Source organism: Hypomesus transpacificus, chromosome 23 (genome assembly GCF_021917145.1).
Source record: "Hypomesus transpacificus isolate Combined female chromosome 23, fHypTra1, whole genome shotgun sequence".
NCBI lineage: Eukaryota > Metazoa > Chordata > Actinopteri > Osmeriformes > Osmeridae > Hypomesus > Hypomesus transpacificus.
The window spans coordinates 12,632,829-12,656,006 of record NC_061082.1 but is presented as its reverse complement, the minus strand read 5'-3'; the positions used below and the strand labels follow the sequence as shown (position 1 = coordinate 12,656,006).

The 23,178-nt window shown below is 45.5% G+C and overlaps 2 protein-coding genes across 5 annotated transcripts; one reads left to right on the top strand and one right to left on the bottom strand.

Moving 5' to 3' along the window:
* Positions 1-186: 186 nt before the first annotated feature.
* Positions 187-12,503, bottom strand: LOC124485337 (phosphatidylinositol N-acetylglucosaminyltransferase subunit A-like). Of its 3 annotated transcripts, none has more exons than XM_047046893.1 (10): positions 12,334-12,503; positions 12,095-12,150; positions 10,751-11,035; positions 10,228-10,527; positions 9,568-9,707; positions 3,886-4,156; positions 3,581-3,713; positions 3,059-3,191; positions 2,680-2,886; positions 187-2,180 (listed from the first exon to the last, which is right to left on the bottom strand). In XM_047046893.1, the coding sequence occupies exons 1-10, from the start codon at positions 12,342-12,344 to the stop codon at positions 1,896-1,898; spliced, it is 1,821 nt and encodes a 606-aa protein (XP_046902849.1). In that variant the 5' UTR covers positions 12,345-12,503; the 3' UTR covers positions 187-1,895. The 3 variants fall into 3 exon arrangements, with proteins under 3 accessions (XP_046902849.1, XP_046902848.1, XP_046902850.1); XM_047046892.1 differs by having other exon boundaries at positions 10,751-11,038; positions 12,334-12,502; XM_047046894.1 differs by lacking the exons at positions 9,568-9,707; positions 10,228-10,527; positions 10,751-11,035; positions 12,095-12,150; positions 12,334-12,503 and adding an exon at positions 4,633-5,653.
* A 633-nt stretch (positions 12,504-13,136) lies between these two features.
* LOC124485173 (amyloid-beta A4 protein-like) lies at positions 13,137-22,639 on the top strand. Of its 2 annotated transcripts, XM_047046566.1 has the most exons (18): positions 13,137-13,371; positions 16,034-16,201; positions 16,396-16,525; positions 16,639-16,751; positions 17,021-17,202; positions 17,563-17,804; positions 17,989-18,159; positions 19,833-19,975; positions 20,082-20,156; positions 20,293-20,451; positions 20,570-20,698; positions 20,823-20,922; positions 21,194-21,261; positions 21,389-21,533; positions 21,805-21,858; positions 21,962-22,035; positions 22,152-22,298; positions 22,383-22,639. In XM_047046566.1, the coding sequence occupies exons 1-18, from the start codon at positions 13,246-13,248 to the stop codon at positions 22,482-22,484; spliced, it is 2,328 nt and encodes a 775-aa protein (XP_046902522.1). In that variant the 5' UTR covers positions 13,137-13,245; the 3' UTR covers positions 22,485-22,639. The 2 variants fall into 2 exon arrangements, with proteins under 2 accessions (XP_046902522.1, XP_046902523.1); XM_047046567.1 differs by lacking the exon at positions 17,989-18,159.
* The last annotated feature ends 539 nt before the right edge of the window (positions 22,640-23,178 follow it).

The window sequence follows — 23,178 nt, the reverse complement described above, 5'->3', positions numbered from 1 at the left end:
GCCCAGCACAAAAGAGGTATCACTTGTTTATATTCCTTTTTATAGTTGGGGCTGACACAAAGACAACGATCTACACTTTCTATGTATAATAATAAACTGTATTTGTAATGTGGCTTTCTTGCACAGTACAGTAACAATTTGAATCACAAAACATAATATACAATAAGAACAGACACAAGAAAAATCCTGATTGAAAAGGTACTGTAAATTTTTATTCAATGCTCAAAATTGGCCAAGCAAAGGAACATTTCTGATGGAACCAGGTAGTGAGATCCACAGTTTAGGAGCAGTGTATGAGAAGGCCCTTCCACCAATGGTTTTTAATTTGCAGAGAGGCTGGTACAGTGATAGTCAAATGACCGAAGAGGTTGGATGTAACCAGATCACAATGATCTTTTTATCTATGTATCTGTTACACACACACACCTGAGTAATACATTCTGATGTGGCAGTGAGATTCAGTGTCATAATCAATCTTACTTGGATAATGGGATCAAATGTACACATAAATACAGCAGTTTGTAGCACGTGCAGCACATCACTGTAACCTGTCCAATGTTTTTCTTGAGATCTGGTGTTATTGTTGCCCTATCTGTGGGATTAAGATTGTTATTGTAGCACCGTCTCATAAAAGACAGGCCGTTCCTTAGATATAATCACTGTAATACGGTTACAACTGTGCACGTTTAGTCCTTGATTTATCTGCTGCACTTATATATCCTGTACATCATGTTGACAACATAAATCAAACCCAAGCTCCTTCTATAACTGCCAAATATCCCTCGAGCAAATTGTAAGTGAAAACGTACTTGACGATAAACCGGTCTCTGGTTGATCATGTCTGCACGCATACTTGTTTTTACAGTCACTGACTCATTCATATTATGGAGATAAAGTATGAATGAGCCACGTTCTATTGGCTTACAATGCAAACGTTGTGCTGTATGTTTGTTTTTCCCAGGACAACGGATGCTGAAAGATGTCATGTAATGTACACAGTGATTTAATCTTCAGGAGGGTTGACATGAGTAACTTTGAAAAGCCCTTCAGAAAACTGTGCCAAAGACAATATCCGGATACATCTTCCAATAATATGACCTTACACCCACCACTATTAAAACCAATGTGACAGGTAGTACATTTTTTGATTTCCCAAAAGAAAATATAAAAACAGATTTTTCCCTCATTTCACACAGACCGAAAAAGCCTTGATTCGCATAAAGTTATCCATTACATGAGGCCTAAACAAAGATGCCTCCTGAGTCCTGACAAACATCCGTGAAATCATAAAATCAGAAAACTTATCCAAGTTGTATCAATTAGAGATGTAAACTTTGCAAATATAGGAAACACCAAAACAGGAACATTGTAAAGTCCAAACACAATTGATCCTGACTTCCTGTTGTAGCCAACACTAAGAGTGCTTCGTCCTTGGTCTCTGAATGGCAAGTATCCTTTCCTTCCTTTCTCACTGGAGGATCCAGTACTGTCACCACCCCACCCACCCCCCCTTCTTTATTCAATGCAGTCACCCAAAAAAGCAATCTAAAAACAAAGTATACAAATATTTCCAGGGTTAAAGCAAGGGTTTTAAAAAAGTCTCACACTATGTGATGTGCAAGTCCTAACCTTATCCACACCCATCTTTACCTGAGCAAGACAAACTGGCATCCCTCTAAATGTGAGAAGCAATCTACAGATGGTCCTTAAAAACTGGTACTCCATTGATATGCAACACAAGTGGTCTGAACACAGTTGAATGCTTGTGAAACACCTACAGATCACAACAGATAGCTAACACTTACACTCCTACTAGTAGGGGCAGTAGTGTCTGTTGATGTCAGTAGGATTGTTTAGGAGGAGCGTGTGGCTGTGCTGCAGGACAGCCAATGTCATCATCTGGTCTGGCCCACAGCTGGGTCCTTCATCGTGACACTTTTCAAAGTAATACTTTTCCTACAATCCAATCCCCTCCCCCACCGCCCCTGGGGGCCTGTGGCGTCCATGGCGACGTCCATGACGCGGTCTGGGCGGAGCCACTGGAGGAGGAGCAGGAAGAGGAAGTCAAGGATGGCCACGAAGGAGAAGATGGCGCCGGCCACGGGGCCACAGTGAGACCTCAACCGGAACAACCTTCTGTCCAGGGGAAGGACCTCCTGTCCCACCACCTTGTCATAGACCTAGGGGAGAGGAGGCAACCGTTTAGTCTCATGCAGTCACCATCTCAGTCACATTGGAGGGAGCGGGAGGCCTTTAAGCAGCACCGTAGAAAGCTTAGTTTGCCCCTGGCTAAACGACGTAGCCCTGTTTATATACTTAACACGTCAAATCAAACCAAATCAAATGTATTTGTATAGCCCTTTTTACACGCAAGCATGTCACAGAGGGCTTCACATGCGCCCATAGAACTGCCCCTCAACCAACCTAAACCCTCAAGAAAGACAAGGAAAAACTCCCGAAGGCAGAAACAATGAGAGAAACCTTGGGAGGAGCAATTCAATTCACATCTCCCTCCTTTCCCTCTCTTCTGTAAGAAATCTCTGACATGACACGGTAGAACGGGTCCACGCGAGTGCTCCTCAACACCGCTGACACACGTCCAATGACATCAAATCAGTGATCCCCGACAGGAACAGGAGGCAAGAGGGTCGCAAGGCGATGTTCTAAAAGGGGCCATGCCTTTTCCGTCCGCTCGGCCACGTTCCTCCAGGTGTAAAGGGTGCACACTCGGGCGTGGATGGAGGCGGGCGAGGGGACGGCGCCCGCCCGTTGCCTGGCGATGACGCTCTCCAGGCCTTCGCACAGAGAACGCACGTTGGGCTCGCAGAGGGTGATCAGATCCTCCGGCAGAACCTCCGGGATGCCCCCTACTCGGGTACTGACCACCTAGTCACACACACACACAATTATTTGATCCAAGTCATACACGATTTCAAGAAAAGTCATCATACCACAGCCGCACCAGGCGCTTCCATGGATCCAATCGGATCTTTGATCCACTAAACGCCAAGACATTGTCTCGTCGGTTCCAAAGTCGGTGCTGTGAGAGGAGACCCACCTGCAGACCACAGCTGGCCCCCTCCACTATGGCCATGCAGAAGGCTTCTGTCAAGGAGGTGTTGAGGAAGATGTGGCCTTGCACCAGAACGCCTCGCACGTCTTTGTGTTCCAGAGCCCCGAGCAGACGAACCCTGTGAGGGGGGGGGGGGGGGCAAACACATTAAATTTACATTGCTAAATAGACGCTCCTATCCAGAGCAACTTACAGTGAGTACAGGGACATTCCCCCGAGGCAAGTAGGGTGAAGTGCCTTGCCTAAGGAAACAACGTCATTCGGCTGGCCCGGAATCGAACCGGCAACCTTCTGATTAAGAGCCCGATTCCCTAACCGCTCAGCCATCAGACCCACATAACATCAATAACACAGAGCGGGTCAACACAGGTTAACCCACCCACACACAGAAACTCTAACTGTGCCAAAAAGCCTAAACAGGTACCAAACAAACAGGTACCAAACATTCCACTGAGTCAGTTTTTTTAAACAGACGAACAGACAACGCGGTTACTTAACATGACCTACCTGTCATGGAGCTGGTATTTCTCCCTCACTTCCTCCAACACAATCCTCTTAGGCCCCTCTCCCCCAATGAGGAAATGTAGATCGAGGTGTTTGAGACAGAGTTTGGGAATAATACCACCGAGGAGATCAATACCTGCAGGTTAACATGGGAACCCGTTGGTGAACAGGCACATTCCTTTGCTATGTCTCCAATCCACAACATCACCACTAGAGTCCTGTCATCCCTCTCGGATCTGAAGGATCAAAACGGCATCCCTCATATCGATCCACAACTCACACGGACACACAGTCATCCCCTCGCTTACCTTTGCGGTAGACGAGGCGGCTGACCACCACTATGGTGATGGAGTCCTGTTGGCGTCGGGATGGGTCGGGGGTGAAGTCTGTGGGCTCCACAGCGTTGGGGATGACCGAGACGATCTCTGGGTTGAGCCCCGCTCGCAGCACGGTGTTCTCCTTGCTGGTGTACGACACACACACCGTGTGATTGGTGTCGCACAGCGTCACTGTCAGTAGCTTATTGGTCAGCACGGAGCTCACGTCAGCGAATCCGAAGAGAGAGTGGTCGGTGAACACCTGAAAAACATAGAGAGGGCCCACACTTTAAGCATCTACATCAACAAGACATAGATAGCCAAGTGGAAGTGGCAGAGCGGGGGCACGTATATATAGGGACGTTTTAAGAACATAACAATGTTATCATTGTTATCAGTTGTACCATGACACAGAGGCTCCTGGAGACTGAGGGCACTGGGCACAAAGACTGACTTACATCCCTCTGTTCATTAACCCTCCGTTCCCTATGAGACCTCCATTCATCCAATCTCCATCTCTCCATCTCGTCTTAAGAATTTCAGTGCCCAGTCTGACCTTGTGTTGTTCTGTGTACCTGACAATAAAAGACTTGAAACTTGATCTCATTCATTCTTTTCTCCCTTCTCCCTACTACAAATGTGTTCATATCGCCACTTGGAACAAGGTCATCAGGGAAGACCTGGATAGGATTAGATTAACTACTAAGTTCCATTTAATCGTCACAGAAAGCCACTCACGGTGTTGATACCCATGGTCTTGGCGTGGAACAGTGCATCATGGGCCATGGCGGAGAAGGAACTGTGCGCATGCACCACAGAGATGCGCTCCCTTACAAACACACAGCGCAGCAAAGGCAGGCTGTGGAGGCAGGTGGTGATGGTAGATTGGTTGTACATCACCTGGAGGGGCAGGTAGTACACCTTGAGCCCATTGGTCAGGTAGCGAATCCCTGTCCTGTTGCCATAAGCATGGGTGGCCACAACCACCTTGTGCCCTTTCTCAATGAGACACTGGGAGAGCTCGTATATGTGGCTCTCCACTCCCCCCATATTAGGATAGAAGAAGTCAGACACCATGCAAATGTTGTGTTTGGCATGTCCGCGGAAAGTGGCCGTAGCGGTGGGGACGTCGGAGCCTTTGCTTGTGGTGGGGAGGTGCACAGCCACCCCTCTTCTTCTTTGGCCCATAGTGGAGGCTACAGGTGGGATTATGTACGTCCGTCATTCAAGCGGTAGACATCTAGCATGATTGGTGAAAGCACCAAAACATATGACGTACACAAACAGGAAGAAGAATGGCATACTTTGCTTGAGTTGATTGCTAAATCCGATACATAATTACTAATGTACCAGTACACTTCTAGGCTGGCTAACAACAGCGCCCAAATAATATTGCTCGACAAACCAGTTGGTTTTGCGATGATAATCTTATCTTCCAAATAAAGCCAAATTGAATATTCGGAGTTATCAAAGTTTTCCTCACTCGATCTTCATTGCTAGCAAGCATTTAGCTCGCTATAAAACACAATACAAAGCCAGGGAAAACACTTCCTGGTCCGCGTCAGATTACTCACTTCCTCCTGTTTTCAAAAGCCCCAAGACGTATCCAGCATTTACCATGTAAAGTCTTAATAAATCAATTACCAATTATTGCATGTTCCTTTACATTTAACCCTGTAAGACCCCTGTTTGTAAAATTACAAGGTCACTTTTAGCTCTCTAACTGCTATTATCTTTTTTTTTTAAACCACATTTATCCAAAAGCATCTTGTCAAGCAAGACAATAGGACCCATCCTGGTCCTCGGGAGACGTTTCCCTGCTCCAACACACCTGATTCAAATGAATGGGTCGTTATCAGGCCCATTTACTTGAATCAGGTGTGTTGGAGCAGGGAAATATCTAAAACATGCAGGGCAGGGCGTCCCGAGGACCAGGATTGAGAACCACTGGGCTATGTAAATGTCTCTCAAAATGTGTTTTTTGGAGAGCTAAAAGTGACGTAATTTTACAACCGGGTCTTACAGGGTTAAATTGGTAAACATTTTGATAATTAAATGGACATTCATTTAGAAATGTTTTTGTCCGGTTTGTTTGAAGTTGAAGTGAACTACAGACTACAGGTTCCCGCAGAATCATGGAAAGTAGCTTTAAGTGTCAAAGCATTTTATCTACTGTACTCCATTAATAGGCTATGTTGCTTTTTTTTAACCCTCACCCACAACTTTTCATTAGAAAGCATTTTTTTATACAGAAGGATTTGCCTTACCTCAATGAAGTTTGAAAATAAATGTTAAAAGATTGGAAACTAACTAGCTTTCAACCAGTCAGTATTAGTTGTCTAACTCTATGTATAGCATAAGTATATATTCCAATCTATTACAGTTACTAATTTTAATAATGCATCCTAAATATTTATTATACTTATGATACTCATAAGTGGTCATTTTTACCATGTGTTTTTGTTCAGTATTTTCAAAAGGAAATTGAATTTTCAAGTACTAGTCAAGTACAACTTTAATTTCAAAGTGGTTATAAACTAATGAAAATCCCATGTTGAAGCATAACATACAAAACTGGATTTGTTGAAACAGAGGTTGCGAAACATTTTCTCCGGATCATAATGGAAACTCCAAAATAGCATTGCCGAAACAGCCAGCCAACTTGCAACTTTCCATTGAGCTCTAATGTGAGCAAACTGGTTTAGAGATTATTTTCTGCTTTTGAAACCGAGAAGGGGGATTGAATAAACAAGTTAGGTTTTAGATGTTCAGCGCACTACATTATTATGTGATGGTCTTCTGGTTAAATATATAGGGGACCAGTGCAGGTCCTCCATATAGGAGGTCAGTGGACCTGCACTTGCAAACATGTTGAAACCATTGAACATTTTATGAATGCCTAAATTCATTCATTCATAACTATAGAAACTGTTTTCAAAGCATTACTCACATGACTAAACGTTGAAAATTAACACAATGCTCCACACCTGTGTTTGCTGAAAATACATAATTTGCTGAATTGGTATTAGTTATCAGTTCTTAAGATGCATGCCTGCTGATGTTGGGGAAGTTAAACTATAATACAATAAAATGATAATACACTTATACAATAGTCTATGGGAATTTCCCCTTCTATTCACAATGGCAAGCAGGGGAAAACCAAGAGATTTTCCTTCTCCACATATACTAAAAATATACTGACTAAGGAGACATGTTTTGGGAAACGAAAGTTTGGCAAGTCTAACAGAGATCTGAAGACTTTCAGTTTTCAAACTGTCACATGAGTGCTAGCTGATACATAGCTCATAACCCATGATTGAGCCGTCAATGAAAGTGCTCTTTGCTCTGGTTGGAACACATCCTGGAAATAGTTAGTCATTTAACAGATTCTTTAATCACAATTCATTATTGTTGCATCACTGGTGGATGAGGGGAGGGGAGTTCCCCTGGGAGTCAGATGGCTGAGCGGTGAGGGAGTCGGGTTGGTAATCAGAAGGTTGCCGGATCGATTCCCCGCCGTGCCAAAATGACGTTGTGTCCTTGGGCAAGGCACTTCACCCTACTTGCCTCGGGGGGAATGTCCCTGTACTTACTGTAAGTCGCTCTGGATAAGAGCGTCTGCTAAATGACTAAATGTAATGTAAATGTAAAATGGATGAAGAAGTAGGAAAGGGTATAAGTCAACATCAAATGTAAGAGTTTATAGTCTAGTTTTATATGCACTTGTAGAATTTTTAATTACACGGTTACAGATTTTGTCTATATAACGATACAGTTCACTATATATGCCATCTTAGTGTCATTTGAAACCATTTTGCAGGGCATTGTGTATACAATTGTTTAAAATGATTGAATCAGTAGGAGCTTAACAACATACTGCACACGTTTCTGACTTTGATAGAGAATCTCAAGAGGTTATGAATATACAGCATTGTTGAATGGGTCACAGTCTGGTGGAGAACAGTCTACGGTATACTCTATGCAGAGAAGCACAATGCACTAGTTTATGATGACACATCAGGTCTGATTTATACTTAATAAAATACATGATGGAGGAACATGACCACAGAAAATAAATATTCTTTAGAAAAGTACAGTTTAATCAGCTTTTAAGATTGAGAACATATTTACAAACCCTTTTGTAATTGTGGTAATAATGTTCATTACAAAGTAGCACTAACTTGATCACTTTTCACAGCATTATTGCACTCAGACTTAGAATAGAGTGAAAGAGCAGGAAGTACATCTTAAATCAACATTTCTCTTTTATTTAAGCCTAAATCTAGACCACCCAGAGGATTAACTAGAGAGCACAGCCTCACTTTCAGCCTTGTACTAGCCATACAGTGTCTGTGTTTCCTCAATTCAACCGGCCCAATTGACATGCTCTCTTAGAACTCGGAGAGCTCAGTCTGTACGATTTCTTACAATTTCCACATGACTGTACTCTAGTAGTTTGGGCCGGTCCAATGGGAAAAAGTATATTGCACCTAATATCACTACCTTTCTTGTACACCAAGCTGTCTGGATGATGTGTTTTTGACAGCATTGTTAAAGACATGGCGAGACCACTTCCATGCATTGCTTCCTCATTCAAAAGCACTTAGCAAAAAAATCAAAGCTCAAAGAGTTTTCAGTGACTATTGCAACAGTTTCTTAGTTCCTCAACAAACAAAAAAGCACCACACCATTATTTCTTATATCCTGTATCTAGTGCTTAAAGTTCAGGAACAAGTAGCCACCACGTGCTTTTGTCTTACCCTGACCTGTAATTCCGTTTGTCTTTCGGGTGTTTCCTGACCCGTGTACCGATGGGTACCATTTGTATCACTCCCACAGGGGCTGTATCTGTCTCTGACCACACAGTGGACCACTGTCTGTGTCTCTGACCACACGGTGTGGTTCAATCTATTACTTCCCAGGGAGAACCAAATATGAAAGGTGCTGCTTTGTTCCAGAGTCTCGATTCAAACAACGTCATGACGTTGCTCTTCGCCGGTACTAAAACAAGCATTGGCTCAAGTATTTGTGTCATTTCCTCTCATTCAGTGATAAGCCCTCCAGTTTGTCTTCCATAAATCGATGAACAATTGCACAACTCATAAGTACGAAATATCGGTCGGGTCTTCTTCTTGGTGACGTCTTGTCTTCGTGTTGCAGGAATGCTGATGATACAAAACATCATATGGAGCCAGATCAATCAGAATACTCTATTACACAATACACTGGCCATAGGATTGACTCAGGATTAGCCTGTTTACTTGTTATGACTCGGTGCCCAGGTGCTGGAGTGTGTCATCATAGTTTATCTCGTATCGTTTCTACACAGAATAACCTTGTGTTTAGATTTTGGAGCTAATGAGTTCAAAAGGTCATTGCAAATAGTCTATTAATATTGCGTTTATGTCTAACTCATTACTCAGCTTTATTGGACCAAATAAGGTTTTGCCAACGACAAGATATCATTACATGGATCCACCTCACAGACACACAATCACAATCAGTGAAATGGCTGCTAATCAATAAAACTATTACAAATGAAGTACTAGTTCATGGCTGTGCAGGGTAAGAGAGTCATTTAAATAGTTCCGCTTCAACAAACCACATATCCTCATTTTAAGATTTGAGTCAATAACATCTTGTGTAGAATAAATAACAATGGACATGCCTCACCTTTCTTGTCTGATGCCGCCGTACCACCAGTGCCAACACAACCAGGAGCAGCACCAACACACATACAGGAGCAGAGACTCTGGCAGCCATGACAGTTGAAGTGCTTCCCTGGGACTTCTCTTGGGAAGATTCTGGAAGATCTAATTGGAAGATTGGAAGGATGAGAGGTCAAAAAGCAGTTTGTATGTACAGTCCTCAAGTAGGAGTGATCATTGGGTGTCAGTCTGACATCTTCGTCCCAATGAGACCCTGCTCTTCATTTTTCAGTGTGTTAAACCAGAAATCCCTAAAGGTTAAGGAAGGCTATGGTGTGGACTTCACTACATGGGTTGTAAGATGTCAGTACTATATCTAGCATCTGTTTGCAGAGTTCGCTGAAGGATCCAACACTTATCTTACAACAAAACAATATAAATAAAAAATGTGGTTCCAAGAAAATCGGAAATTGAAAAAGATCATTCACAGCAGTTTTTCTGTACAGCTCAGGGACAGGTAAATGTCACTATTTTGTTGTGTCTTGTTTTTTCGGGGCAGAGGTATCGAGTGCCAAAGGCAAGGCGATGGTTATGGTTAAGGATAAATGTATTCTAGGATCCAGATAAGGACTGTTAAGAGGCACTAGTTACTTTTCAAGCTTTTAAGTAAAATATATCAACTCACCACTACTGCAGCTGGATGCGTCTGTCAAACGTTGGTTCTCAATCCCACACGTGATCTGCCCGTCTGCACTTCCATTCAGCTCTATAGTCAGGTTGCTGCCAAGGTAGAAAAGTCCAGTGAAATTGTCCTTTCTGCTTCTGTCTGTCCTGGAGCAGTTGTGGAGAGGCTTGTCATTCAGGTACCATTGAATCTTGCTCTCTGGGTAGCCTCCTGAAGCCTGACACTGAAACATCTTGGGTCCTCCTCTGGAGACCTCCAGAGTCTCCTCTGAGACCAGGTCCATACACACATGGTAGCTCGCTGGGCAGAAAAGAGGGATCCAATAAATAACAAATATGCAGACTTAAACATTAAACAAATTGCCTCCCAGTATAGTTATTACAATATGATTGGTAATGAATAGTCATTTATGGCCATAACAATTGGTAAATTAGTCCTAAAAATGAAACATTTGTGATGTGGATGGATGAATGAATGGTTTGGTACATTACTTAAGAATGAACTAATGATGGCAAAGACTCACCAGAGACACTGAGATTAATGTCTGTATCTACGTGGTGAGGCTTGAGTACGTGGCACGTGTAAGTCCCCTGATCTGCCACGCTGATGTTTGAGATAAGGAGGGAGCAGTCTTTGGAGGAGGGAAGGCTCACTCTGCCAGTGTACCTCTCCACAACTTCGTGTTTATCTGTGTCGTTGTGAAATACAATAGCAGTGCCCAGCTGCCAGGACCTAAATTTGTCTTGAACTCTGTTGCAGGAGCAGTTAAGGAGGACATTCCCACCTACATTGCCTTTGACTTTCACTGCTTCTGTGGAGACAGAAAACAAGTAGCATAGAATTAGGTCAAAAAGACTTGTCTTCAACAGTGGTGGGGGCTTGGTATAGTCCTACCATGTCGGTGTCCTAATATTTGATCCTACTCATCAGATTTGCCCAAACCCTCACTCCGAGGCCAAGGCCGTGATGGATCTTGTGTAACAAGATGCCACTTAGCACATTCCATAGAAACTAATAGGATGTTATCTTTAAACAGCTTTGATGCTTGGTCTACTTAATAATGCGTGCACCGAACACACACACACACAGTGAAACAAAATCAAATCCTTTGCATATCTGAATCACAAAGATTGTGCACTGAGTGATGACTTGTATTTTATATTGTAAATTGGCAACTTATATTTTACTTATTGTATATTTTATTTTAATTGTATTCCACTTAGTATTGCTAGTTTATGTATCCTTAGTATAGTTAGACCACATATTTAAATTTAAGATTCCTATATGTTTACTGTGCACTTTCCTGCCAAAGCAAATTCCGTGTCTGTGCAAACTGTCATGGCGAGTAAATCCCATTCTGATTAATGACAGCCTATTTGCCCTAAGGCTATGTAAACAAATCCAACAAGACCTGCTACCTTGAAAAGAGAGACAATAGCTCAACAATGTAGAAGTTGAGTATTTTCTGTAAACAGTCTGCTCATATAGGCTACATACGAAAGAGTACGTGGCTCTCATTGACAAACAATCCATACTGTAAATGGTCATGGCAGACAATCTCTTCACGCCTCGGAAACCACTAGAGAGTAATGTGTCTGGATTTAGGATTCTGAAGACATGATCTAACAACCTAATCTAACCACAAACTTTTGGACGTTAGAGTTCACTTTAGAGTTCACTAACAACTAGAATGTATGGAACGACAATTCCGGGGAGTACAACAAATAATCTAATTTAACATGCCTTGACAGCCCCGGGAGAGGGCTCATACTTAGGGCTGTCTCTCTGCCTAGTGTAAAAGGCTTTGGGCAAGCCTGGGTTGGGCGGACTGCCTACGGTTACACTGACTGTATAAAAACCAACCTACCTGCAATGTTTAGAAGTGTGGCCAACATCAGGACAGCTTGACAGGCAAATTGTGCTCTGCAGGTGAGAATACACGGATAGCGTGAACAGCCAGTCAGTCCACCGGAATTTGATCAGATATTTCAAATGTGGAAAATCATGGTTAATGTTTAATAACGTTTTGATTAAATTGCGAGGCTCTACATAACCCATCACTAGCTTTTGTGTTAATCCCCAAATGTAGGCTGTTCCATTTCTTACCCGTAAGTCATTTTTCAAATGTTCTAGCGGAGCAAATGCGCCGATCTTTCTCTTCGAGCTGGGAGGATCGAGTGTCAATTAAAAAGGAGAAGTTGAATATAGCCTTAGAAAGACGCTCTCACAAGCACCCTCCCACACACTTGACACACTTGACACACTATGGTTCAGCTTGGGAAGTAGGGTGACTGTTGCAGCTCAGACCTGATTTGCGTGACAATGCGGAAACACGATCACATAACTTAGACTATGAACTTGGTGTACAATTGATCATATAGGCCTAAGATGTATTTTTGCAGTGATGTTAACATTCAACCCACAAAGACCTCAAGGTTTGTTTTGAGCTTTGGACTTAATGCGAGCGTGCGCTTGAAAACTTTTTGCATTAGTCAATGACCGCAAACTTGATTTGGGAGCTATATGTACCCCCGCTCCATCCCGCAAAATGCGGGACATGTGTCTTAGTGGGTAGTCATCAACATATTCCACGTTTTAGCCAAAGCCTAGATTCGTTTTACTCGTTTAGGAGTACAAAATCCAGTTTGACCAAGAAAGAATGAAAATGAAGATATCGATAGATGGCAGCACATGCCCAAAGTTGCTCTTTAATCTTCGTTTATCCAAGCCAAATGGCATATTCCAGTGCCTAACGCAAAACTAGGCTAGATAGCAGGCCTTATAAATATATGAACATTTTCATATCAGATTATTTAATAAGAGATAGCCTGAAACACATTGTTTACGTACATCACACACCATTTGTTCTCACTTTTATCATCCCTATCCTGCATGACACGAGCACAGTCAGGTGACAGGCTTCGGAGCAGCTGGCCAGCCTCGATCTCATTTTCATCATCACACAAACACAGCAGGCAACCCACACACACACATAGGATAGGTTACGATACCGGGATAATGCCTGAGCACAACGGATTTTACGGAAAATTTCATAATATAGGCCAATCTAACAGAGTTATCGCTATGGGGAAACGAACGGCATATTTGCTGTTATTGCTTGCGACCTTGACGCTGTCTTCTGAGGTGAGAATTTAACCCACTAGCCCAAATAAATGCGTAGCCTACTTCATGTGCAACTGCTAACGTCCATAATCCATTTTCATTCTCTTTCAACGAAGCCATTCTTTCAAAGGCAAGATCAAGAGACAAAAGCGACATTTGACTAGTTTCTTATTCTTGGAATGCAGTAGGCTATTAGCAAGGACAAAAATCCGAATTGCAAACAATCTCAAATGCGACTAAATTGCCAGGTTCGTTCATTTTTAACGATCTGCATATTCGGGTCCCCAAATAAGTTGGTTATGTTGACTAAATATGGCTCAATTAAGCAAGATCTAGATTACAATTTTCTACGTCAGTTATTAAACATGGCACATTAAAGGCCTACAGTAGCAGTTCACCAATATTTTCAATAGGCAAGCTGTCAAGTCACTGTGATTAGTGGCCTGCATGCATTATTTCACTGATCGCTTACTATTAATGTGTTTAAACCCCTTCCTTTGTTGATACGTCTCCAAGTATTTCTGTTGATTGGCCTTGTCAATAACAACTCAACTAAGCCCCCAATCTAATTGAACCTCAAGGCTAGTCTACTCAGGATTGTCGAAGCAATATATTTTTGTCTGCAGAATAGTTTCCCAGTCGGTGAAGGTGAAGGCAAAATATGCCCGTTATAGTTTTGCACATTTGCAGCAAGCGATTTCCAGGACGAAAGGATGGTTTGACATCAGCAAGATGGCGTCAGTGAACGGTGGCTGAGAATCGGCACAGTTGCTCACACACAGTGAAAGCTAGCAATTTGCCGCAAGTAGTCAAAACGTAAAGCTGGTAGCAAAGCCTATAATTTCCATTCCTGGAGTGTCTGCATCAGATTTAAGACTGTTGCTCAGCTTGCTTGAACACCACAACATACCAATTCATTCACAATCTCGTGTTAAACAAGTGGTGTGAGGCAAAATAAAGGGTTTTTAGCTGCCAACATAAAGACTAACACGTAGGCTACGCATAATATCAACTCGACAACTCTAGGACAGCTTAACAGAAGTTAAACACGCTTGCAAATCACTCAAGCACCACTGATGAGCAGAGATTCCTATGCTAGTTAATAGCGCATTAATTTTGACACTTGACACTCAGACACTTGACCACTTAACAACTGAGTGTAGTCCACATACTTACGGAGGTTATACGATTGTTCAATGGGGAACTGTTGTAGTCAAGGTATTGTACTGATATCACAGACGGTGTGCACTTTGATGTTGCTGGATGTGGACACTTCCTTCCCCAAGCAGACACACCCAGCGGAGGTGGTATGGATCTTCTTTAAGCTTAATGGGAGTCAGGTAGCTATGAGAGTCAGGTGGCTAAGCGGTTAGGGAATGGGCTAGTAATCAGAAGGTTGCTGGTTCGATTTACGGCCGTGCTAAATGACATTGTGTCCTTGGGCAAGGCACTTCACCCTACTTGCCTCGGGGAATGTCCCTGTACTGTAAGTCCCTCTGGATAAGAGCATCTGCTAAATGATTAAATGTAAATAGAATGTAAATGTTAAGCAAGGCTACTTAATTAGAAAAGGTCAACACCCAGTTTGAAAGTACCTGGCTGTCTGAATTGTATGTAGATGAGTAAGTAGATCATTTGTTGTTACAATACAACTAATGTTAAATAAGTGTTGAGATAGTTATGAGGTTATCGAATATACACTTGAATGTTGTATTTGTTTTTGAATGTAGTTTGGGATTTTTCAAACACAAATTAACTCAACCCCACAGGTAGTGTGGGGGCTTTACCAACAGAACAATACCAGAGGGCTTGTGAGGATCTGGTTTGTTTGTTACAAGCAAAAGTCTTTTCCTATGTTTTGGAGAGAAAGGAGTAAGAAAGCGGAACAACACTTCCTCTGATTCTCAGCCTGAACAAAAGGAGGAAAAAACAGTGATCCCAGAATACTGTGCAAGGGGAGAGAGAGTTGTCTTCTAAAGTCAGGGCCAAGAAATGACAGTTGGTAACAAGAACTTCAGTAGCCGTTTTACACCAAGTGTTTGTAATTTTAGACATACATAATAAAAAAAATATATATATATCATTTGACAGGGAGCACAGGGTCAGCCCTGGAGCATTGAGGAGTGAACATTGTTGACCCCTCCAACCCATTGGCTGAACTGTTTTCTCCTTTTCTCTCCCCCTCCACTGTTTGGTGAATGTGAACAGAATCCCCCATGAAATGGCATCAGAGAGAGATTATGCACACACACTGTTTTAAGTGCTGTGCGGTGGTTTTGTGTCTCTGGCAACTTCTAGATCTGCGAGCTGTGATTCTGTAAAGTGCTGTCTGGCTCAGGGGCTTAACTGCACTGTTTAATAATTTTCAATCAGAACTGAAATGGACCGCAACGTTACACAATGGAATACAGAGGCCTTCTAGAACACCCTAATCCTTGTTGTCTGTAAAGGGGAATGGGAGGGTAAAAAGGTGTTTCAGCGTAAGAGAACTGCACGTTAACTCACTCTGGACAACCAAGATCCGTTTCTGCTCAGTGGATTGTAAATCTTTTTCAAGGGACTGAAAACGTTATTTGCTGACGCGGCCTGATTTTTGGGGTACCTGTTCATGAACTGGGTATCGTCTTTCACATTCAAGATACAACTCATGTTGTGCCCCTCTGCCCCCTGAATGTCCCCCCAGGTACCGGGGGATGACTCCGTGGGCCTGCTGGCCGAGCCCCAGGTGGCCATGTTCTGCGGGAAGGTCAACATGCACGTCAACGTCCAGAGCGGCAGGTGGGAGTCGGACCCCTCCGGTACTAAAAGCTGCATCGGAACCAAAGAGGGCATCCTGCAGTACTGCCAGGAGGTGAGAGGCGATGGGAGGGGAGGGGAATGGAGGAATAGAGAATGCGTGTTGGAGAGTTGATTCGGAGCACCGAAAGGCTAAGCCTACCCTGTTCCTAGGTGTAGTAACTCCAGTACTACCCTTTCCCGAGGTAAACCAACTCTAGCCCTACCCTGTTCCTAGGTGTAGTAACTCTACCTCTGCCTTGTTCCTAGGTTTATCCCGAGCTTCAGATAACTAATATGGTGGAGGCCAACCAGCCAGTCAGCATCCAAAATTGGTGCAAGAAGGGACGCAAACAGTGTCGCAGCCACACGCACATCGTGGTGCCCTACCGCTGCCTGGGTAAGCAGTGTATCGTTTGCACACAAGTGTGTCACTCGTTACGTTGTGTTCGTGTGTGTGTCCATCTGCTAACGTGCACGCTCAAAGACAAACTTGCTGTGTGTGCATTGTAGTGGGCGAGTTTGTGAGTGACGCCCTGCTGGTTCCTGACAAGTGTAAGTTCCTGCACCAGGAGCGCATGGACCAGTGTGAGAGCCACCTGCACTGGCACACTGTGGCCAAGGAGGTGAGAGGAAAAACACGCTGTTTGTATTTTTTCTCTGCTCCCCCTATGTATGGGGTAGACCTTGCTGTAATGACTCAGCACTATTTCAGTCTGCACTGCTCTCCACAGCCTGCTAATGGCTACAACCTGATTTCTCTTACCCAGTGGTACTTAGTAGTTAGTTAAAACCATCACAAACATATTTACTATCTGTCTCCATAAACCAGCAATAAGGAAAAGGGCCATGCGATCGCTAACTCGTTTGTGTATCATGTTCTCATGATAACTAGTCTTGTGGAGACCGCACCATGAATCTTCACAACTATGGGATGTTGCTGCCTTGTGGCATCGACCGTTTCCGTGGGGTGGAGTTTGTGTGCTGCCCGGCGGAGCGAGACGACAGCGTGGCCCAGGAGGGGGAGGAGTCAGACGTGTGGTGGGGTGGAGCTGAGACAGAATACACAGACAACAGGTATGGATGTAAACACACAACACTGACACACAAATGAAACAGAGGCAAAATCAAGAATAAATCCCACCCCCTCGTTTTAAAGACTACTGTAGAGGAGCTGTAGACAGACAGACAGACAGACAGACAAGTAGCCCGTCCAATCAGTAGTGCCGGTTCCGCCCTTAACAATTGGTCAAGGTTATTACAGTCCTGCGACCCCCACAGATATCGGACTGGTTTCATTTCGCTGTGAGATCTTTAGACTTATTGGTCGCAATTGTGATGTGAAATTTATTTTAAGAAAATATGTTAAAAAAAAGAAAAGTGCTTCTCAACAACATGACCTACCCTGCCTTTAAATTCCCTTCTTCTGACCCCCAGCATGCCTCGCCAGGCTGAGCCAGAGCCCACCACAGCTGAGGAAGTTGAAGAAGAAGAAGAAGAAGAGGATGAGGAGGAGGAAGAGTCCTTCGACAGGGACGAGGACGGAGACGGCGACGCCGACGTAGACAACGACGACGAGGACGTGACGGAGGAACGGGACAGTGGTGAACGCGTCTCGAACGTCGCCATGACCACCACCACCACCACCACCACCGAGTCGGTGGAGGAGGTTGTGAGAGGTGAGAGAGAGAGAACTGCTGATCGTCATATGAGTCTATACACTCTCTGATTGGTCGAAAGTGAGAAAAAGCGTCCGGTTGGCCCCCGCCAGTTGTGGATGTGGAGACGTGTAAAAAGGCACCCATTATCAGTTATGTTTTTTTTAATGTTTTGGTGCTGTGTATGTCCTTATCTCTCTCTCAGAGGTGTGTTGGGCGCGTGCTGAGTCCGGCCCATGCCATGCCATGTTGGAGCGTTGGTACTTTGTGCCAGAGAAGGGCCACTGTGCCCCTTTCCTGTTTGGGGGCTGTGGGGGCAACAGGAATAACTTTGACTCGGAGGAGTACTGCTTGTCTGTCTGCAGCAGCAGTGTGTGTAAGTCCCAGGACTGGAGCCGCCCTCCACATGTGCCCCTTGTGCGCCCCTCTCACCAGGGTACTTTTCCTCTATTGCCCCTGACCCCCCCCCCCCCCCCCCCCCCCCCCTGCTGTGTGATGGCTCACTTACTCACTCATTCACTTAACTAGCTTTGTAACACCTGCAGGTGTGTTTGTGTGTCTCGTCTTTCTGTGAATGGAACATGTATGGTACAGTGTGCCTGCCAGAATGCCATTAGTTACTAACACTCAACACTGATCTAGCCATAGAGAGTATGTTTGGAGTTCATCCATATGAATTGGAACTTTGGCTGTCATTTTAATATCTTGGATCGTCAGCAGGTCAAGGCTTCGGTTTCCCAGGTGACGGATGCTCTGTGCCGGGACTTTCCAGTTAATTCTTAATCAGAGAGCATGAGTCAGCACTGCCCAGTTCCTGACAAAGGAAGAGAGGAATGTTCGTTTGTTGGTTTTACAGCAGTGATACACGCACATGCAGGAAGGTGTCGCAAACACGGCTCAAAGGTTGCAAAAAAAAATAAAAATGCATGAAGCATACACCAAAGTCAATTAAAGTTTTTTATTAAACAACGAAAGAAAAAAAATGCACAAACCTAACTGTCGGGGTGTGTGAGTCAGTAGGTCAGTAGACCTGGTCTCGCCATCTCTTAAAGGGGAAGGAACACACTGGACCCAGGTGTATCCACACAGTGTAACGACTTCCTCACCTCTGCCCCCAGTCTGGCAACAACATAAACAAGGCAAGGCAGAGGAAGGAGGCCTTCCCGGAGCGTCAGACGAAAACATTCTCGCTCTTATTTATCCCATCCTGTTGCCTGACCTCCTATGGCAGCCAGGAGCAGTGGTCAGCCACATTAACAGCCACCGAGTCCAAGTACTCACTCACGTCCTGGCTAGGGACATGGGAGAAGAGCAATCTGTGCTGCATGTTGTCATTGGGTGTTTATTGGGGGGCGCAGGAAACCCTCGCACTGAACAACGACCCATGCGGGAATTGAACCGTGGACCATCTTGCTCTGGCACTACGCCAGTGTGACAGGACGGGATTCCCCTTATCTCTCCGACGTCACTCACTCGCACCTGCTCGAGCAATATGCACACCAATGTATTGCTCGGTGAGGCTTGTCCTAACCTGCCACTGACTCAAAGGTCATTGCACCACTCATCAGGATCTCTCCCTCTCTCGCTCGCCCTGTCTGGGCGTTGATCTCGGGGGCCTGTAACTCAAGCATGTGCCTGCCCACTTCTCACAGACACAAGTCGATCCAGTTATGCTACTGAAAGACCCGCACATTTGATGGCGTGGCTGGCCAGTATTTATGCGAGAGACTTGAACCCATTCAACTCTGTGACACCAGCCTGTCTTCTCTGTCTGTTTCAGTCTGACCTTAATTCCCCAACCAGAGACCAATGTATAACAGCCTCTCACCCCCCCCCCCCCCTCTCCCTGTCTAATCCATTCACTCCCCTACCTTTCCTCTTTTTTCCTGTTTAATCCTCTTCCTTTTCATCTTCCATCACTCCTTCTGTCCCCCTCGCTCTCTCGCTCTCTCGCTCTCTCTCGCTCTCTCTCGCTCTCTCATATGTTCGGATGGCTGTTCATTCATTATGACCATGTGTTGTCTGTTCCCCTCCTCCCCACCTCTCCAGTGCCCACCCTGGCCCCCGGCCTCCCTGACATGGTGGATGCTGTGGACCACTACCTGGAGGCCCCCGGAGACGACAACGAGCATGCCGACTTCCAGAAGGCCAAAGAGAGTCTGGAGGCCAAGCACCGCGACAGGATGGCCCAGGTGTGTGTGTGTGTGTGTGTGAGTGCATGCCTGTTCGCATGCAAACTCATTAACACGTCTAGGTGCGCCTCGATATACTGGTGACTCAATGCCCCTTGTTGCCTAGGTGATGAGGGAGTGGGAAGAGGCAGAGAGGGAAGCTAAGAGCCTGCCTCGTGCCGACAAGAAGGCAGTCATCCAGGTAACACACACACACACACCCTCTGTTCTGGACGCGTGTACGCTCGTGTTGATTGTGTGCTTGTGGGTGCATGTACTGAACAGTGGCAGCATGAGTGTGGCGTGGGTGTACTGACGTGTGTGTGTGTGTGTGTCAGCACTTCCAGGAGAAGGTAGAGGCCCTGGAGCAGGAGGCAGCAGGGGAGAGGCAGCAGCTGGTTGAGACCCACATGGCCCGGGTAGAGGCTCTGCTTAACAGCCGGCGCCGTCTGGCCTTGGAGAGCTACCTTAGCAGCCTGCAGACCAGCCCGCCCCGGGTAAAAAACACACACACACGTTCAAAAAGTCATTCAAAACATTGGCGACTTGGAACTGATAAAAAAAAACACACACACACACCCCCAAAAAAAACAATCTCCTTCACCTCGCCCCCAGCCTCGCCAGGTGTTAAGTCTGCTGAGGAAGTACGTGCGTGCCGAGCAGAAGGACAGACAGCATACGCTGAAACACTACGAACACGTCCGCATGGTCGACCCCAAGAAGGCTTCTCAGATCCGACTGCAGGTAGAAACCCCCGGAAAGAACAGCGCCGCTCTCGGCCTGTGGCCTCACCGTCACCGTGCACTCCATCGCGCCCCCCTCCTCCCCTTTTGTGATTTGAACCTGTTTGAACTCTGCCTCATCCAAGGTGTTGACCCACCTGCATGTGATTGACGAGAGGATGAACCAATCAGTGGGGCTGATCGAGAACGTGCCTAGCGTGGCCGATGAAATCCAAGACCAAGTTTGTGAGTGCCCACCTCAATCCCATCCACCTAGTTTTAAGAATACGTAGAAACACGCACATATTTTAGTCAGCAGTTTTACAATAACTTGCCTCCCAAACGCTGTGCTATTTGCAGTAGCCAGAAGTCTGGCAATTTCTTCCTGTACGAAGCATACATTACTCATCATCTCTCTCTCTCTCTCTCTTACTATCTGTCTTTCTATCTCTCTCTTAATCCCTCTCTCTTGAACAATCTGTCTTTTTCTGACTCTAAACTACCCCTCTCTCTCTAGCTGTCCTCATGCAGAAAGTTCAGTCAGAGCTGTCTCAGCAAGTCTCTTCCCTGCAGAGCGATGGGAGAGTGAGTTACACACAAACACACACACACACAAACAGTAAATAGCAAACATTGCAAGTCCTGTCAGGAGAATTTAAACCGAGCGCTCACACACATACTGGGCCAACTGTGCGCGTGTTTATGCTTACAGACTGACAGTAGGGTGAGCTATGGGAACGATGCCCTGATGCCAGACCAGGCCTACAGCTCGGCCCCACTGGATCCCAGCCTCGGAGTGGACCGCCTGGGATTCATCCACCCCGAGAGCTTCAACCAGCCCAACACGGAGAACCACGGTAAGACGCACGCACACAAGTTTGTATCACTATTCTCGTGGGGACTCACAATTCAGTCCCACTCAAAATCCTGTTTTCCTCTAACCCCTAACCTCAACATAAATGAATCCCAAATCTAGTTCCAAACCATTGAAGGGGGGGGGGGGCTTTCTGGTCTCCTCCCCCCCACAAGACAAGTTAAACACAAACAAGTCCAGACACACACACACACACACTCTTTGAAGGGATAGTCATCTTGGTAATCTGAGCTTTTTGTTGATGTGACCCACAGTGGAGCCTGTCGATGCTCGTCCAGCCCCGGACCGTGGTCTCCCCACACGACCTGGTGAGTCAGTTTGTGCGCGTGCGTGTGCGAGAGTGAGTGTCTGAGGTAAAGTGAGCGGAGTGTTTGCTTCCTCTGACTCCGTTTGTCCTCCCTAAAAAACCAGAGGGATTCCCCGAGGTGAGGATGGACACTGAGGAGAGGCAGAGCACCAGCTACGAAGTCCATCACCAGAAACTGGTAACCAAAGCCACGTTGACGCGCGACCGATTGTCCCCCCAGTTGGACCGACACGCTTGTGTCCCGGGTGACAGCCGGCGTCGTCACTGACAGCGGGTGTTGTGGTGTTTTGACAGGTGTTCTTTGCCGAGGATGGGGGCAACAACAAGGGCGCCATCATAGGACTGATGGTGGGCGGGGTCGTCATAGCGACCGTCATCGTCATCACCCTGGTGATGCTGAGGAAGAAGCAGTACACTTCCATCCACCATGGAGTCATCGAAGTGAGAATATGGGGGTGTGCGTTCATGTGTATATTCTGTGTGTGTGTCTGTGTGTGTATTGAGCTGTGTGTGGGCTTGTTTCAGGTGGATGCTGCAGTAACACCGGAGGAACGTCACCTGACCAAGATGCAGCAGAACGGCTATGAGAACCCCACCTACAAATTCTTTGAGCAGATGCAGAACTAAGGAGCCACCCGTCCACCTCGCTCCCTCTTCCCCTTATCTCCCCCTTATCTCCCCCTTATCTCTTTGTCACCTGTCGGCCTGGTTCCATTGTGGTCTGTTAGACCCTTTCCCCATAGCTTCCAATTGTTTTGACATGTCGAATTGAACAGGATAGGTGGATACAGAAGTGTGGATGAGAATGCAGTTTAACCTGTTTTAAAGGCAAGGTGAAGCCATCTCCACATTGCTACACCTACCCCAGACGGAGGGTAGGGGAAGGTGGCTAGAGAACTCAATGGAACAAAGCCACAATGCTTGTATAATCTCTCCCCTGTAGAGGTAGATCCTCTCGTCGCCACAGCTGCTACTGCTCCGACAAGGGTATTTGTCTTCACCTGCATTTCGTCCGATTTAAACCTACATTTGTGTTTCTACAGAGAATTGACACAAAACCAGTTCTTTTTTTGGGGGGGGTGGGGGGGGGTTTCCATCTCAGAAGTCAGCCCCTGTCCCCCGGTAAAATAATGTTTACCATAAGCCCATTTGACCCCTATCACGAATCCTTCTTATCCTCTCTCTACATCTCGTTCTCTCTCTCTCTCTCTCTCTGGCCCTATCCATCCCCCCATCTCTCCCACGCACATCTCTCAGATGACAGCTGTGCGGTGTATTTGGTGACATAACAGCTCTTAGAGCTAGCGATGAGGGGATGAGG